This window comes from Lissotriton helveticus, chromosome 6 (genome assembly GCF_964261635.1).
Source record: "Lissotriton helveticus chromosome 6, aLisHel1.1, whole genome shotgun sequence".
Lineage (NCBI taxonomy): Eukaryota > Metazoa > Chordata > Amphibia > Caudata > Salamandridae > Lissotriton > Lissotriton helveticus.
Genome location: NC_136067.1, coordinates 146,660,430 through 146,677,801, shown reverse-complemented (window position 1 = coordinate 146,677,801; position 17,372 = coordinate 146,660,430). Strand labels below are relative to the sequence as shown.

General features: G+C 43.1%; 1 protein-coding gene across 1 annotated transcript in view; it reads right to left on the bottom strand.

Moving 5' to 3' along the window:
• The window catches only part of PLB1 (phospholipase B1), a 552,393-nt gene that overhangs the window by 475,641 nt on the left and 59,380 nt on the right, over positions 1–17,372 (bottom strand). The window contains exons 7-10 of the mRNA XM_078647360.1: positions 15,848–15,926; positions 8,106–8,157; positions 5,127–5,207; positions 2,503–2,565 (exon numbers count right to left, since the gene is read on the bottom strand). Coding sequence (XP_078503486.1) covers positions 2,503–2,565; positions 5,127–5,207; positions 8,106–8,157; positions 15,848–15,926 — 275 coding nt within the window. The remainder of the gene's footprint in view (positions 1–2,502; positions 2,566–5,126; positions 5,208–8,105; positions 8,158–15,847; positions 15,927–17,372) is intronic.

Here is a 17,372-nt window from a genome sequence, read left to right as displayed (position 1 = left end):
CACTGTTATTTGTGTACCCCTTCATACAATGTCAAACCTGTTTGCATCAATATCACTGCTCAGTGGACTAATGTGTCCATTGCAGGGGCCTGTGTTCGACCTCATGGTCATAGGTTCAAATCCTGGCAGGTCCACTCAGTATTTCATCCATCTGAGGTGGATAAAATGAGTACCATTGTGTTGGGTAACAATAAACATCTGTTATCCTGCACCAAGAGACCTACGGGTGAACGTGTGCTTAAAAAATACACGTTATGTTATTATGTAATTGCATCTTTTGCCTTGAGCAAGACAATTACTATAATTGCTTAAATGTTCTGTATTTCCGATATGAAACAAGTAGTATTACAAGAAGTTATAAAAACATTTTTAGAAGATCCCTCTTGTACTTTTTTTTTACCACATTCCCCATTTTAGATTCAGATTCAGCAGATTTACCAGAGAAAACTTCCATGGACTCTGCTGACCTCGCTATGCCCTTCGCAATCCTGATAGTCTCTTCTAAGCGGGGATCTATACAACACAGAAGAACCTCTTGTATCTTTATTGATGCACAGTTTAAAATGATTTGACCCTGTATCTTTTGATCAACACAGTTTTTAAATGGTACTTACTAACATTCTTACTGATGCCACATACTGATCAATATTTTCCCCGAGAGTCTGTTTTGTGAATAAAAGTTAAAATGTTCAATAACTACACGTGGGGCCATATGTATCAAGGAACCAATTTGCGATTCTGTAATAGCGATTTTTAAGAAATCGCTATTTCAGAATCGCAAATTGGTATGTATCAAGAAAATCGGATTTTTTAGCGATTTCTTGATATTCCTTAATTGAGAATTCGCAAATTGCGAATTCGCAATTAAGGAATACTTTCCCATTCATTTCTATGGGCCAGGAGGCCCATAGGAAGGAATGGGAATTTTTTCTCAAGTTTGGGTTTGCAATTTGCTAATCGCAAATTGAGAATAATTTCAAGGGTGCAGGGGTGTCCAAAGGACACCCTCTTGCACCCCTGAAATAAGCATAGGTGCACATGTGGTGCACATACATGCCCTAAGGGCATGTATGTGCGTCAAATGGCACTTTGAAAAATGAAAAAATTTGCTTTTTTCAAGGAATTTGCAACTTACCACCAACTAGAAGTTGGTGGTGATTTGCAATTCCTTAAGGCCATTCAGCAAATTTTTTTGGCTTCTTACATTGCATTTAAGGAATCGCAAAATTTGCTTTTCCTTAAATGCAATCACAAAATAAGGAATCGCAAATTTTGCGATTCTTTATTTTGCATGCAGATTTGTGTGATACATACCATTTTGCGAAAATGCGTTTGCAAACGCCGAAATTCTGCGAATTTCGGCTTTTGCAAACACATTTGGGCATGATACATATGGCCATTGGTTCCTCAAAAACATGTTTTGTTGCAAGTCTCTTTTGAGCCTCCATGAAAACATTTCAAGTACCCGCTGGTTGGAGCTTCGGTAAATGATCGAATATTATGTGGCCCTCCATACCCTAACAGTTAAATAATAATACCAGTTTACAAGGTGGGAATAATTCAGGGCATCAATTGCGATTAAATAATTCTGGAAAACAGAAATCTAATGTGTCCATTGTTGCACTGGTTTACCTAGATTTTGTAAAAAATGTGGTGACTGTTGAATATGACCACCACTCACAGTGTGATTTAGCTTTGAAGTAGTCACCATGACCAGGCTCCCTGCCTATTTCAAGAAGAACATTTCTTAAAATGTATCTTAGAGGGCAGAATATAACTTCAAAGTCATACCGGATGATGAAATTCAAGCATGTGTAAGTATACATATGTTTGCTACTCATTATAACTAGGATTCCAAATGCAAATTAAGTTACTATGAAAAAGGGCGACAACGCTTACTGAGATTGAATTCAAGATGGCGGCACGTAATCAGTTGCGTAGATGTTGCCTGACTATTGCAGCACCAGGAAAAGACTCTCTTCGTTCACTCCCAGCAATACACAATGTGACTACTTTGCAACTTGCTGAAATAACACACCAACCAGCAGCCAGACATCATAAGACCAGGCAGTGCTAAGTCACCACAACACCTCTCAAAATCCTTCCGAAAGCGCAAAGGCAATGGGCTTCCGGAAGTTAGCCAAATTGTTATGGAAAATAAGGAGTATGCCCAGAGATGAACAAGATGCTTCGTGTTAGTCAAGAAGAAAATGTGTATTGAATGAGCACAGAATATATGGAGCCCATTTGCCAGCATCCTGTGCACACCGGTCCTGTTCTCTCATCTGCCACAGCACAAGGAGATCTGAAACATGAACACAATCACTGACACCAAGCACAAGCTGGCGCATAGCACGATAATTAATCATTCAAATATTCTAATCAAACAGAAAACATTAGAATACTACAGTCAAAGGCATTCTTACCTAGCACTGCACTCTCAAGTGAGCTTTCTATTCAGGAGAGATATTTGGAAGGAAATATGAAACCAACTTGACTTACTTCTTGCTGTAAGTAATCCAGGACCATTGCCAATTTAGCCATGTTCTGTAGGGCATTAACATCCTATGGAATACAAAAGCAAATAGTATCATTAACGTGTCGCAGATTCCAGTGCACCATCCCCAGAACATGACCTATGTGGCAGATAGAAATAAACATGTATACCAATAATCAATATGTAACTACCAAAAACAACCGGAGAAGCCCCTGTGTGACCAAGTAATGCTTTCCCTGAAGTTGGTGCCTCTATTGACTGCATGTGGTGTGCATTATTCATATAGGGTGAAGGTTTCTGCCCTGCATTAGCCTTCCCTTCAAGTGTATCTGTGCCTGACCTGTATTAGCCTAAGTGAGGGCCTGTTCATTCCTGCATTAGTCTCACAATGTGCCTATGCATGGGCTGCATGACATTAAGAGGTTTTTTTTTGTGAACCTCTTCCCTCGCCACTTGAGACTGATCTATTTTGTCTGATGCCCGATGGAGCTACCTGGTTTAGCTATAGGGGAAATGGGCCGTGGATTCCCTCCTTGGTCATCACCTACCCAGTCGGTCTTTAGACAGACTTCCTTTCGTCTCTACGGTTGTCTCCTCCCTTATCCTCACTCTCTCTCCTCCCCTACCCCCCACTACTTTCTCTCTCCTTTCTCTCCTCCCCTAATGTATTGCTGACTGTTTGATTTAATGTTTACTTGTTGTTCTTTTTCTGGTATACTGTTGAACCACATTTTTGCACCTCCTTTCGTCTCTCCTGTCGTCTCCTCCCACATCCTCCCTCTATTTATATCTCTCTTTCCCTCCTCTCTCAATGTATTGAGACCGAACTATTTTGTCTGGTGCCCGATGGAGCTACCTGGTTTAGCTATAGGGGAGATGGGCCGTGGATTCCCTCCTTGGTCGTCACCTACCCAGTCGGTCTTTAGGCAGACTTCTTTTCGTCTCTCCTTATTGTCTCTTCCATAGCTCCTATCCTCTCTCCCCTGAATCTCTCACCTTGCCGTCTACTCTGCCTACCCCCCTGTCCTTTGTGCCCTTTGAATAAGCACTCCTTCTCCCCTTGTTGGGGAAAGATCCAATATTTATACTCTGGAGTCTCAGCGAACCCGCTGAGTGAGTCCACTGTGCCAAGGGTGCCACTCACACTTGAGGTATGGTATGGCACCCCTTGCCAAAGCACTCCCTCTCCCCTTTTTGGGGAAGGATCCAGTAGGTAGGCCTTGGAGTCTCAGAGACCCTCTGAGAGAGTCCACTGCGTAAAGGGTGCCTCTCGCAACAGAGATAGGGAAGGGATACCACTTCCCCTGGGATCACACCTTACTGGACTTTGGACGTTGCCTTGACTCGTCTATCGGTTTGTGTCCCCGTCACCCTTCCCCTCCTCTCCCTATGCTGTGTCTCTCACCCTCCCCTCCTCTTTCCCGCCTTCATTATCTGTCTACTTCCCCTGCTCCAACCCCTCTCCCCTGAATCTCTCACCTTGCCTTCTTTTCCCCTTACGTATTTGTGCTTATTGTTTATCTCAACCTTACAAGTAACTATGTTGCCATGCTCTAAGAACTGTGCAACCTTTGTAACGATGTAACCTGTAACTATGATCCAATGCTCATGTAAAGCGCTCTGATACCTCCGGGTCTAGCCAACGCTATATAAAACTTTTAAAAATAAAAAATAAAAAAATAAAAGAGTGTGCCTGTATCTGGCCTGACTTCCTCGTAAAGTTTGTTTGTGCCTGCATGCATGAGCCTGTGAGGGCTACTGTGTTTGGTCTAAATGAGCCTTAGAGTAGGCAGGTGTTTGGTCCGCATTGGGCTTCGGGTGTACCTTTGTATGCCCTGCTTTTGCCATACAGTGTGCCTTTGGCCTGCTGTCGCCTGCTGGAGACTTACGCTGTGCCTGGCTTGCATTGACTTTAAGTGGGCCTGTGTCATTAGACAAAGAGCACATCTGTGTCTGGCCTACATTAGCCGTAATGCCTGGGTGTAGTAATCTGGCCGCGCTGGTATGATGTAAACCAAGTAGGTTTTTTCACAGGTTGGTTAACAGGTAGTAAAAGTCTTCATCAAGTAATTATAACAGGTATATAAGTCCTGTAGGTGGTAAATCACAGCCCCACCAGGAGCAGCCTGCTAGCTGCTCAGCCCCATTCACCAACTGTCACTCCTCATCCAGTCACGCAGGCATTCCACTCATAGCCCACACACCAACATTCCACTTGGAACACAAATACAGGCTGAGCAGCTGGGTAAAGGGTAACATAGGGGAATAAAACTACATGGAAAAATACTACACTGGCATAGAAAAAACATTTTTCAATCTGACATTATCAGACTCTCTGGAATACAAATACAATAGTGAGTTACATCAAAAGTTCATCACTTCTCCTATGCTTCAGACATACATGTTATCCTGTTTAAGTCATTCTCCTCTGCGCTAAATATGAATGTTAAATCTCTTTCACTGATCTGCACCTGCTGAAGGCCACCCTCAATGTACTGCCACACACCGACACGCCACTCTCCCATCATCACAATTACAGATTGATCGCAGGAACAGTCAATAAGAGTACAAGGTTTATAGACCATGATCGCAGGTACAGCCGATAAGAGTGCAAGGTTTATAGACTCACCTGGCTGTTGCAGAAACTGCATGGATCTTCGGCATTCAGGAAAATGACAATCAATTTCCAACCATTGGAATAATCTTCACTCTGAGACAAAAAGATTAAGATACTAAAAATGTGCCTTTTAAAATTAACCTACAACTAACAAAAGAACAGCATATTTATGGCCTCATTTAGGGATTGGCAAACCAGATGTCCCCTCTCATTGAAGCTGCAATAGAGGTGATTTGATACCATTTCCCACCAGATTCTACTAGATAGACTCCAGGATATAGGCGTTCAAGGGCTGGCCCTGAAGTGGGTTACCGACTTCCTAACTGACAGAACTCAGACTGTCACTCTGGGAACCTTTAATTCCTCCACTACTAAAGTTACCAAGGGGGTCCCGCAGGGCTCCTGCTTGAGCCCGACCCTTTTCAATATTTATGTCACCCCTCTGGCCAGACTCATGAGATCCTTGGGATTCACACCCATATCATATGCAGACGACACACAGCTCCTCCTCACATTTGACAAAAATAGACCTGATATTGAACTTATTTTCTCAGAAGGCATGAAATCCATCACAGCCTGGATGCGGGCTAACTATTTACAACTTAACGCTGGGAAATCTGAAATCATGTTGTTTGGAGGAGCTGTTACACGCTGGTCGCCTACCTGGTGGCCAGGAGAACTTGGTCCTGCCCCTGCCCCTAAAGAAGTGGTCAAGAACCTAGGTGTCAGAATTGCTCACAAACTAACTCTTGAGGCACATGCTAATAATACTGCTGGCTCTTGCTTCTACATCCTCAGCCTTCTTAGAAGGATTTTTCCCCTTTTACCTTCATCCACCAAGAAAACGTTAATGCAAGCCTTGGTACTAAGTAGACTTGACTACTGTAATGCCCTTTTTTTTTTAGCTAACAAAGTCTCCCTCAACAAACTCCAGGTTGTGCAGAATACGGCCGCCCATCAGGTTAAATTCAAAATAGGCTGCACTATCTATAAAGCCCTCAATGGCCAAGGCCCCTCGTACCTTACGAGCAAACTAGCTTTATACACCCCGTCACGAGCACTTAGATCAGGCTCTGAACTTCTGCTCAGCACCCCCAGAGTTAAAAAAGCATGCAGCGGAGGCAAAGCATTCTCTTACCTTGCCCCTGTATTCTGGAAAAAGTTACCCTTTCATCTACGCAATTGCCAGAATCTGCCTCACTTCAGAAAGCTGCTGAAAACTCACCTCCTCTAATTTCTTTACCTTTGATGTTCTTTGCCGTCCTAAGCGCAAAGATACCCTCATGGGTGATTCAGCGCTATTCAAACCAATAAACATAAACATAAACAGGTAGAATACCCACAACGGAGCCTCCGCTGGCTCTACCGATGATAAACACTGGCGCAGATGGCAATCCACCTAAGGACCACGGTCCCCTGCCCTATGTTTGCCCCTGCCCTATCTTCTGTGCGGCGTTCACTGAAATTTCCTTCTTTTATCTGCTATGTGAAGAATGCTGCGCAACCCCAAAACACTGTAAAAAAACGCCATGTGCCTCAGGACCCTTATTAAAAAATGTTTTTTAGATGAAAACAAACTCCAGCTATGAAAATGTATTTCCTCTATAAAGAGAAGTTTGGAGAGTAGGGCCTTTAAACATAGTGCCTACTCAGCAAAACTGCAGTACTGTGTAGTGAGCCATTACTGCTGCAGATTTCTTCACGGGTAAGCATTCTTAAGCTCTACAAGAACATTTACGGATCGGAAGGCTATAGAATGGAAGTTCAGAGCATCATTGTTCTGAATAGAACTCTGTGTGGTCTCATGACATGTACCAGATAGAGATAAACCATTGAGTAGAAAAGGCCTTACTTTCATGTCGTTTGGCATTTTCAAATCTTCAAAGGCATTTATTTTAGATGGATTAAAGAAAGTCAAATCTCTGTCCATGCCACTCCATTTAGTCCTGATACTTGAAACAAAGGGTTATATTTACAAGGGGATAGCGCCACCAGAACGTCACTTTTAGCAAATTTCTGGTGGCACTAGGCCCTTCTCCATATTTATAATACGCCGTTAAGCCACTTTTTGTGGCTTAACACCCCGTGTAAATACAGCCCTTTTACACAAGGCGTGCAATTTATTATTGCTGTGGGTGTTCCACCGCAACACCCATTGCTTTTGCAGCTGCCCCAGATTTACAAGGATGTGTAAATCGGAGGCAGAGCCAAAAACTAACGCCATAAAAGAGCAGGCATTAGAATGACAAAACAAGGAGCAATACTTTTATTTCTCCTCGTTTTTGCTTTTTCTTTGTGTGCTGCGTTCTACAACACACATAGAAAAAGGAAAACGTCATCAATAAGTATTTATGTTCAGGAAGGTACACCTTTTTGCACAAATGCAATCATTAAATAATGATGATTTGCTACCTGCATGTGAGCTGCAGCATGCAGACCACATAATAGTAGCAAATCGCCATTATTGATTGGTTATGTGCAGGAAGGGACACCGTCCTCCACATCATTCCCTGCAATGCAAGCACCCTTGCACTATGGCAGCTAGTTTTAGCGCCAGCGCTAGGGAAAACAGGGGTGCGCCGTATTGTTGTAAATATGGCAGATACCTGCATGATTGCAAAGTACACAGGTTACAATAGCTGCATAGGACCTAGCAGCGCTAAAGACTTAACTGATTTGAAAGACATCCACCTACTGATTGAACATCAGAATGCAGATAACAAAAATATCAGCTGATATACATATTATTGCCAAATATTATTTGCAAACATGTCTCTCCGTTGGGGGTAGATTTTCTATTATTAACTCCAACGGGTGATATTTTTTCTAATCTATACACAATATTTTTGCCAGATGATACTTTGGCCATGATGTTCTGGTAGTAGACCCCGCATTACATGATGCTGCCCAGTCCGGAGAGTGCCCGGTATGGCTTGCGTCTTTGGCCAGTTGCCATTTAATGCTGAAAACACTCGTCCTCGGAGTCCTTACCTGTCTTCGCCTCATGCTGTCCACCATCCTGCGAGCTTGAGCCCAGAGGTCTCTACAGGACAATACACGACACACAAAGAAGAAGAAAAAGTGATGCACTGAGTACTACATGAGTCAATAAATTCAATAGAAACACCAGAGCTTTCTTCCTCATTGGCATTAATTCCACAGCACATATGAACCTGGCACTGGCGACTGTGGTTAAAGACTGCAGTGGTCTTATCTGCAGGAACACTGACAAGCATCACCTCCTGCGGCAGGAGAGAGGTGCATAGCTTTACCTAACACCAAGCACAGCCATGTATGTGTGTTTGACTTTGACAGCACCTCTATTGATTATTTTGGCTTGTTGCCCAGCTTGATTAATATTTTGCAGAATGCACAATGCTATCCAAAGTGCACCAACACATGTGCTTCCCTCGATCCGTGGCCGTTGGCTGACCTGCGAGCCTATCCGGGATACTCTCTCTGGCTGGACGTGCTGGACACCCTCTGTCAATTACCCTAAACTATATGGACCTCACTGTTCCCCTTACTTATACTTTCTTCAGGCTACCGTCTCCTTTGAACTACAGCAGGCTTCTCCAACGAGTACCTCGTGAGCTACTTGCAGCTCTCTAGCTACCTGTGAGTAGCCCTCCTGTGTGCATCCCAGCCTCTTAAATTGCAACTTTTTGCTTGCTTAAATTAACATATGTATGACAAAATTGAGTATTCCAAGACGGAATGTGTGTATTCTCAGAACTCATAAGCTGATGTTTGGAGAGAAATGGTTGAATTTCCAAATTACATTTTTGAAATGTGCAGAGACTTATTACTAATAGGATTACTTTTGCACCAGGTGCACTGTAGCTGACATGTTTTACATACATATAGGCATTCCAAATTAATGAAGCCATTTTTACATTACTGCTGGTAACCCTCCTGATGCACTGAGGGGACCGCTGCTGGTAATCGTGGACTTGGTGATTACTAATGTAATCTTCTCTGACCTGGTCACTATTACAACACTAATAATATTAGTAGCTCGCGATGATTTTCGTTTAAGATAAGTGCCCCTTAGTACACAAAAGGTTGGAGACACCTGAACTACAGCCTGACCCCCCTCAAATTTTGAATTTATGGGGCCATGGCAAAACCTCTTGTGGGGCTTTTTCTGGTTTGCAATTGAAGGAGTACTTCATAGCTAGAAAAAATGTTAGCTAGTGAAAGAGAGCACAATATTTGGCAACAACAAGTGGTGTGGTGATGATAGCTGCATCAGGAAGGAATAGGTCAAGCTTGTTTTTTGTTATTGAAAAATAATTTGAACAATGGTGGCCCAGGATAAAGAGCCTCAGCTGCCCCTCCCGAAACAAGACATCGTTGCTCCCTTTATCGATTTTTCTCAGTCACTGGACCTTAACTGGTTGGTTGTATGATGGTACAACGAAGATAAATACATCACATGCGTTTGCCGCGCATTTTTTAGCACGCATGTTTTTAATGCGAATATGCATTTACAACGCAAGACAATAAAACTAATTATTTTTCAAAAACAATGTATTTGTGGGGAGAGCCCCACACGCCCAACTTACCTTAAATGCATGATATTGACATGCGTTGTAAATGCATATTCATGGTAAAAATATGCGTGCTAAAAAATGCATGGTAGAGGCACAACGAGGTAAAACCCACGTTGTAAAGGCTGTTTCCCAACTGGTTGTGTTTTCTCGCTACCTCTTCCTGGCTCTCTGTGTAATCCCTCCCACAGAGGCTGTTATAAAAGTGCCAACAGCTGCAAAGTGCCCAACCAGGGGCGTATGCCCCTCGAGCTGTGTCAATCTCTCTCCTTTCAATGCATGTGTCCCATCTTTTTTACCCCTTCCCTGCATCAAACATTCCACTGGGGTCGTTGGTTTATATGTGTGCCTTGGTAGGATGCTTTGCTAAGGCTAAGACTCTCCTCTTTCCTTGATGTGTCCTGCAGGAGAAGCAATGCAATCTGGGAGTTTGGTCAATAATTTTCAAACTCTTATTTAATAATAGAAGAAGAAGAAAAATGTCTTATTCAGTTAAATAAATAACCATAAAAGATATAAAACATAATAAAAACACAATAAAAACCAATACATACATATTTCATAATAGATCTAACTATCCTACATGTCACACAAAGTTACTAACATGTTGCACCCTATTTGTATCATAAAGTTGACACAATCCAGCGCAAAGAGTTAAATTGTAATTTACTTTCCAACCTTTTTTTAGTCCTCAAATAACCCAAAGTAGGGCTATGCTCTGCTTTAGCACATGCAGCTGTGCTATAAGTGGTACATGGGAATTCCCATGCAACCCTCAATGGGGTGTGCCACGATTCCCTATCTACTAACAAAGGTGGATAGGGGTTTGTGTCACAAAGTTATGGCTCATGGAGTAAGGCGTAACTTGGTAGAAAAAATATATTTTCTCCATACTTTTACAACATTGCATTTGTGCTGAAATGTATAGCACACATGCAGAGTTGAAAAACTATTAAACTATATCTAAGGATGATATTTTGTACAGGAAGTGTTTCCTCTGAATAAAAGCCTATGCTAGGCATCAAGCACATACCCCTGCACTAGGGTGCAAGCGTGTCTACGTGGCGCAAGAAAGTCGAAAGTGTGCTCAGTAGATGTGGTGCTATTCTGCTCTCTTCCTTTGACACAGTGTAGTGCCATCTATTAACATTTCTTACTGCTCTGCGTTGCATAACCGTTTAGTAAATTTGCACCGTAGCCCCTTGAGGTCTCTGAATAGATATGTTATGTTATGTTAGGAGTATTTATATAGCGCAACAGCTGCCCTAGCAAAGAGGCGTCCCGGCGCTGAACAGTGGAGAGATGACCAAGCGCGGAAGGGCACAGGAAGGCCTACGGAGTGGGAAAGAGAAAAGTTTTTACGGCTTTCCTGAATTGGAGGTAATTAGTGAACCCCCGGATGTGGGCCGGCAAAGAATTCCAAAGGATGGAAGCTCTGTTCCGAAAGGAACGGCCTGAGGCGTGAAACCTTCTCGCGCGGGGGACCACGACCAGGCATTGTCCCATGGAACGGAGACGGTGCGTGAGGGTGTAGGGTAAAAGTAGGTCGTTCAGGTTTTCCGGAGATGCCAATTTCAGGATTTTAAAGGCTGTTCAAAGTGCCTTGACTCGATTTGCCTAGCCATAGGCAAGCGTGGAGATAGTGAATGGCACTTGTCACTGAGCAGGCTCGCCGCAGACTGAGGAGAGATCTTACGGCCGCATTCTGGACTCTCTGTAGCCTCTGTATTTTTGACTTAGCTCCCGGATACAGTGAACTGGCATAGCCGAGTTGTGACATAATTAGAGCCTGAATGATGATCTGCCTGGTAGAGGCATCGAAGAAACCCAGGATGGGTTTGAGTCCACGCAACAGACCAAAGCAGGTTCCCGCCACCTTTTTAGTTTGAGTCTGAAAGTTGAGTGAAGCATCCATCCAGACCACCAAGTTCTTCACTGCAGGCTTAGGGGCAGGGGCATTGCCTAGGCTCTTTGGCCACCAGAGCTCATTCCAGTGATCATGGTCCATTCCCACCAACAACACCTCCAACTTGTTGGCATTCAGTTGGAGACAGTTGGTGGTCATCCACCCAGCAACTGTAGTGATGTTGCAAGTAATAACGGGCATAAAGTCTGTACTATGGAACTCAAGAGACCTAGAAAGTCCAGTTTATTTGTGTAGCCCATCCATCTCATTTACACTAATATACCTATTGTTTCTGATTGAATCCCTCTTATTGACATGTGTGGACCCTGTCTGCCCATCAGTGGTGCCAATGTACCAGTCAATTTCCTCTTCCTAACTCAGTGTTTTGGAATTCTGTATTTACTACTCTGCCAGAGGGTTGACCAAATATTGGTTATACTGCCGCTGTATTGGACCAGCCATCCAAAGGTAGCTTTGGAATTCAACTACTGTATCATTTTCTATGGCTACTCCTCATCCTAATGGAAGCAGTTCACCAGCACCTCTAGTTTTGCTGAAATTAATTTGTGACTCCAGCCTGCTACTGGTTGCCTGAAAGACTATCACAGGAGGGATCGGATTGGCACCCATTACATTTATTTTTTAGAATATAAAAATGTTTTGAGTATACATGCACAATATTTATGACACCACAATTTTTTTAGACCAATGAAGTGACATCATGACTGGTCAACAGAGGTTTTTGTGTAGTTACTGTATCAGACCTGATAACTGGTAAAAAAATGTCACTGCGTGAGGAGGGGGCGGGCCTTGTGCCGAGAGCTACCTAAGAGGCACTCTGCTCTCCACCAAGTCCACAACCCCCTCCCTACCTTCAAAAAAAGACAAAGGGTTGTTGAGACTGCCGTAGATGCCCTGTGGTGTTTTCACATCCCTTAACGGAAATTACTATAAGCAGTGATTTACAGCTTTTCTACCATGCCTCCTTGTGATTTCGGCTCCTAACCGGGTGACCATGTGAAGGGAGCCGAAATCGTGTGATACACAGTGGCACCGTGTGAGTTTGCAGGTCTGCTGAATGTTGTGTATCATTCTTCTTCTGGCAGTCTCATTACAACCCAAATCCAAAGCCAACCTCCATAGTATTCAACACAGGTATATTCCAAGTTGGGGATGTGTTGGTATTGAAGTTACTTGATCATTGAAGACATTTGATCTGTGTACTCATGCACTCATGCATCTTGATGGTTTCATAAATTCTATGCGACTTGCAATATCACACTTATTTACGGTTTATCCACCACATTGTGCATCTATAATGCTCTAAAATCGAACAGTTCCACCAAAATTGGTGGACTAGTTGGCAGTGTGTCATATTTAGAGATCTTTGCTAGCCTAGTGGAGATTTCTCCTGCCATGGGGGAATCCTTTGAAGGCACTAAGGCCAAGATTTATCAAGGGCCTATGTTGATCTTGCATCACGAAAGGCGACACAAGGCAATGCAAGCCCTTAAGTAAGATTCATATGCCACTGTGTATTGCGCTGTGTGGCATAGTAAATCTGGAGTAACACAAGCCAGCGCAAGTCGCTGACTTGAGTTACTCTGCGTGGGGAAGGCATTCCATGAGTGGAGCATGGGTGTTCCCACACATCCACCCACGGTTGTTGGCGCATTCCCAAACTCACTAATGCTACTAATCCTGGGAATGAGTCAAAATGCTGCGCCTTCCCAGGTGTGGCATAAGGTGGAGAAATATGTTTATTTCACATTGTTATTTCCTCTTTCTACGTGTGTTGCAGATGCAGCACATACAGAAACACTGCACCAGCGCAGGGGAAAAGGACAGGAATGCCCCGTGTCTGACAGATATGGAGCATGCCTGCCCTTTTCTTTTGACCATAGGGCAGTGCAGCAGAAAGACCCGTGGCCCCCCATACTATCTTCCTCTCTTTATGTACAAGCACACACAAACATGCATATGCACACACACATGCACACACATACACCCAAACATACACACGCATACACACTCTGTTAATTCATACACATACACATCTTTTCTCTCACTCCACACACACTTTTATTGTTCACTCTGCGCACACACACACACACACACACACACACGCACACACACACGCACACACATACAAACACAAACACACTCCACTAGTCACCTGCTCCTACACACATAACTTCCCGAAATTAAAAAAATAAAAAGCGTGTGGCATCTGTCCAGCTATTCCACATCCCACAGTCTTTGTGTGAGCTGCAAAGGAGCGGGTTTATCCGCTGCCCTCTCTCTTTTTTAAATTTCTTTTTATGCCCCTCTCTCATGGAGGTGAATGGGGGCACACAATACCTTTCTCCTTCGGCAAAACTGGGTGATTAATATTTATTTTAGAATTCGCAACACAAGCGAAGGCAATTGTTAAAACAATTAGGAGAAGATTTTCTAAAAATTCATGAAGCACAGTGAAGGAACATGCAGTACTGTATTACATGATGTAAGAGAGCAGAAATGCACCATATTTACTAAGATATGGTGAATTTCTGCGCTCTCCCTGCGCTGATGCACTGTACTAGCGACGCAGGCATTCATGCGCCATGGTGCAAGTGTGCCTGTGTTATGATCAGGATTGTTTTTGGGAAGGAAGGGACACCTTTCTTCACAAAAATATTCTTTAAAGACATTTGCTCTTTGTACGTGTGCTGCAGAATGCAGCAACCATACAAAGAGGAAGTCATGAGGAGAAATTAAGATATTGCTCTGTGTTACGCCTGGGTCTGGGAGGAACACCATTTGGACGCAATCCCGACTGTAGGAAATCTGGAATTGTTTCAAAATCCATGGGTGGGTGCATGTGAATGCCCATACTCCACCCACGGAACGCCTACTTAATGCAGGATAACGCAAAGCAGTGATATACAATGCCTTGTGTTACTCTGGAATTACTAAACCACAGAGAGCCACACAAGGTGGCTTTGCATGGCTTAGTAAATTCCATATAAGGGCTTGCTTTGCATCGCATCACCTTATGTGACACAAGGGCAACACAAGGCCTTAGTAAATCTGGACCACAATCTCTAGCTCTCCCAGCTCCGATATACTGTACTATAAGTAATGTTGGCCTCCCCAAAGCACTCATTGATGGACCTTAAATATAAAAACAAGAGGCCTGCTTGCGCCTTAATCTATGTAAGAAGGATAACATCCAGTCTGCTCTCAAGGCCCCATACGGACAACCGGTGAATGCCAGGATCAAAATTAGGGTTCTTAGCACAATCCAAAAAGTCTGATAGGAAAGCTTTCCTGTTTCCATTTGTTTTGACTTCTGGTGGTATTTTTTTGTGTTTTCCAATGTTTAAAGAAATTGCAAAACCCAGTGGTAAATCAGTGTTTATTCTTTTTTGTACATAATGATGGAACTGGTGTTTTTCCAGTTCTTATAAAGAAATTTGCTTTCATTTCCTTTCTTCCCTCATTCAACCCTAATATCAATTATTCCTACAGTATTTCATGCTCCTAATTAGTTTCTCTGTACCCTTTCATTGAATTTGCTCTTTCAAGTAAGTTTTCATTATTTCTCTCAACTCCCCGTCTGTTTAGTTTGACTGTGCTCAAACCCTCTTTCCAGAAGTCATGCCCACACCATGTTAAAGAGATACATGAACCAAAATTTGATTTAGCAGATAGAAAGTTTATTAATGGACATTTAACACACGTTCCTGCTGCTCTGTTCTTCAAACAAATGGCCAAGATCCGCTGAATGAAGATTCTCTACTCGGATATGAGCTATTTATAGAGGAGTGTTCAGTTATTGCAAGCCACTTGGGTTTATCTTAAACTGGGAATGCAATATTAGTTTGAGGAAAAAACGAGATTGTAGGTTTTTGTTTATTTGCAAGCCCAGTGAGGTTTAGTGCATTGAAGACTGTAAACGTTGTGTTTTAGACCTGGCCCTATTGACACAGTGGCACTGCGACATCGGCATAGAACGGGTAGGGGATCACTATATCCTACTGTGGTAATCCTGTGGTGGTTCCCAGATGATTCCTGTGCATGTTGAATAGAAATTTGGATAAAGCAGTTTGAGAAGTAATTTGTTTATTTTCACACTGCATTCTGTTTAGTTGCGTTATCCTTTACCTTTCGTTTTCAAAAAGTTCTAGGAATAGCCTTGTGCATCTCAGTGAAATAATCTCCTTTTTTAGTTTATAAAGCATGAAAAAATATTATCTTTTTGTGCTCTGTGCTGTATTTATATAACTTACCCCTCTGCATTGCCTGGTAGTGCGTTGGTCAACAGGGGAGAGTGGTCTACTACTAAAGATGACAATCTGCCAAGGATATCTGTAAGAAACAAAATCATAGACATCAACCCCTGCAAGTTCTCAGCCACAGCCTATGACCCAGACCCAATGGTAAGGCAGCTGCCAGGCACATCAGCACAGTGCTGACCACACAGCTATGTCTAGCCTCTGATAAGAACTGCTTTCCTGTTAACAGCATTGTTACCAGATGTTTATAGAAACACGTGTCAACAGTGCTGAACTTCTGTAAGTAATAATGCAGACACATGGGGCCCAGGTTACTGGAGTGCCTCGGGGGCGCAACTGGCGTTGACGCAAGCTTTGTGCGCCCCCTGGGGCACTTTGGTATTACACCAGGTCTGCAGACGCTTGTGCATCCCCTTCTGTAATACCGATATATCAGAGGGCGAGCTCTCATTTACATGGGGGCGTGGTCTCATGCAAAATGAGGGAATCCCATTGCCTCTATGCATGTGCCATATTATAGATGCGGGCGCAGAGCAAAGAAGCTGTCAGAAGGCGCACTGTCAGTTTGACGCCTAAAGCTGGCAGACTGTCAGTGCGCCCCCTGATGGCAGCCGTCTGCAGGGGGAAAAGGGGTCCCATAGAACCCTCAGACATCCCCTTGCAGGCAGGTGAACATGGAGCGGCTTCATAGCCACCACTCCATTTTTCACCTAAGTTCACAGCTGCCCTGGGGCAGCACATTTACTATAATGAGTCGCATTTTCTTGGTTAGCGCTGGGTGCACCTTTTGAAAGATGCGTCCAGCACTAACCAGGAAAATGTGCTGCATACATAAAATGCACAAGTTATTTTGATGCTCTAACATTTGACTGCACAAGACGCTATGTGCAACACAAAGGTGTCATGGCGACTACAAAAGACAAAGAAGGACTAGTTGAACACAAGCTGGAGACGGGTAGACGTCAGATAGCCACAGTGCCACTTCGTGTCTAAAGGAGCTACAACACAGAATGTGTTCAAAAATGACGATGGAAGCCTAAATATATAGTTATTGCTTAATATGCATTTTGAACTACATATTTAAATTATTATATTGTGTACTATATTTTTGAGTTTAAAATATTTTAACGTGCATAACTTGAAAATATTCTCTGTGTAAAAAGGTTATATCTAAAAACCGTGGTTTGGTGTTTTGCATAGGCTGGAGATTCCTGCGCCCCCTATCTACATGGGACGCTCGGGTATTACAAAATGGCCGCCAAGTCTACAAGTGAGTTAGTTAGTCCATTTAACAGAAGTAGTATGGGTGGGCTGGTCTCGCTGGTCTGTGGAGTTCAGTGTTCTTGGCAAACACACATTTCTGTGAAAAATAAATACCAGAGTATGAAACAGGTTTTCAAATGTAACTGATTGTTTCAAAAGCTCCGTTTTAAAAATTCTTCTTACAATGCATTTACCTTAGCGACTATATTTTCAAATATGCAATAAAAAGATGATGCCACCTCTACATTTTTAGGCG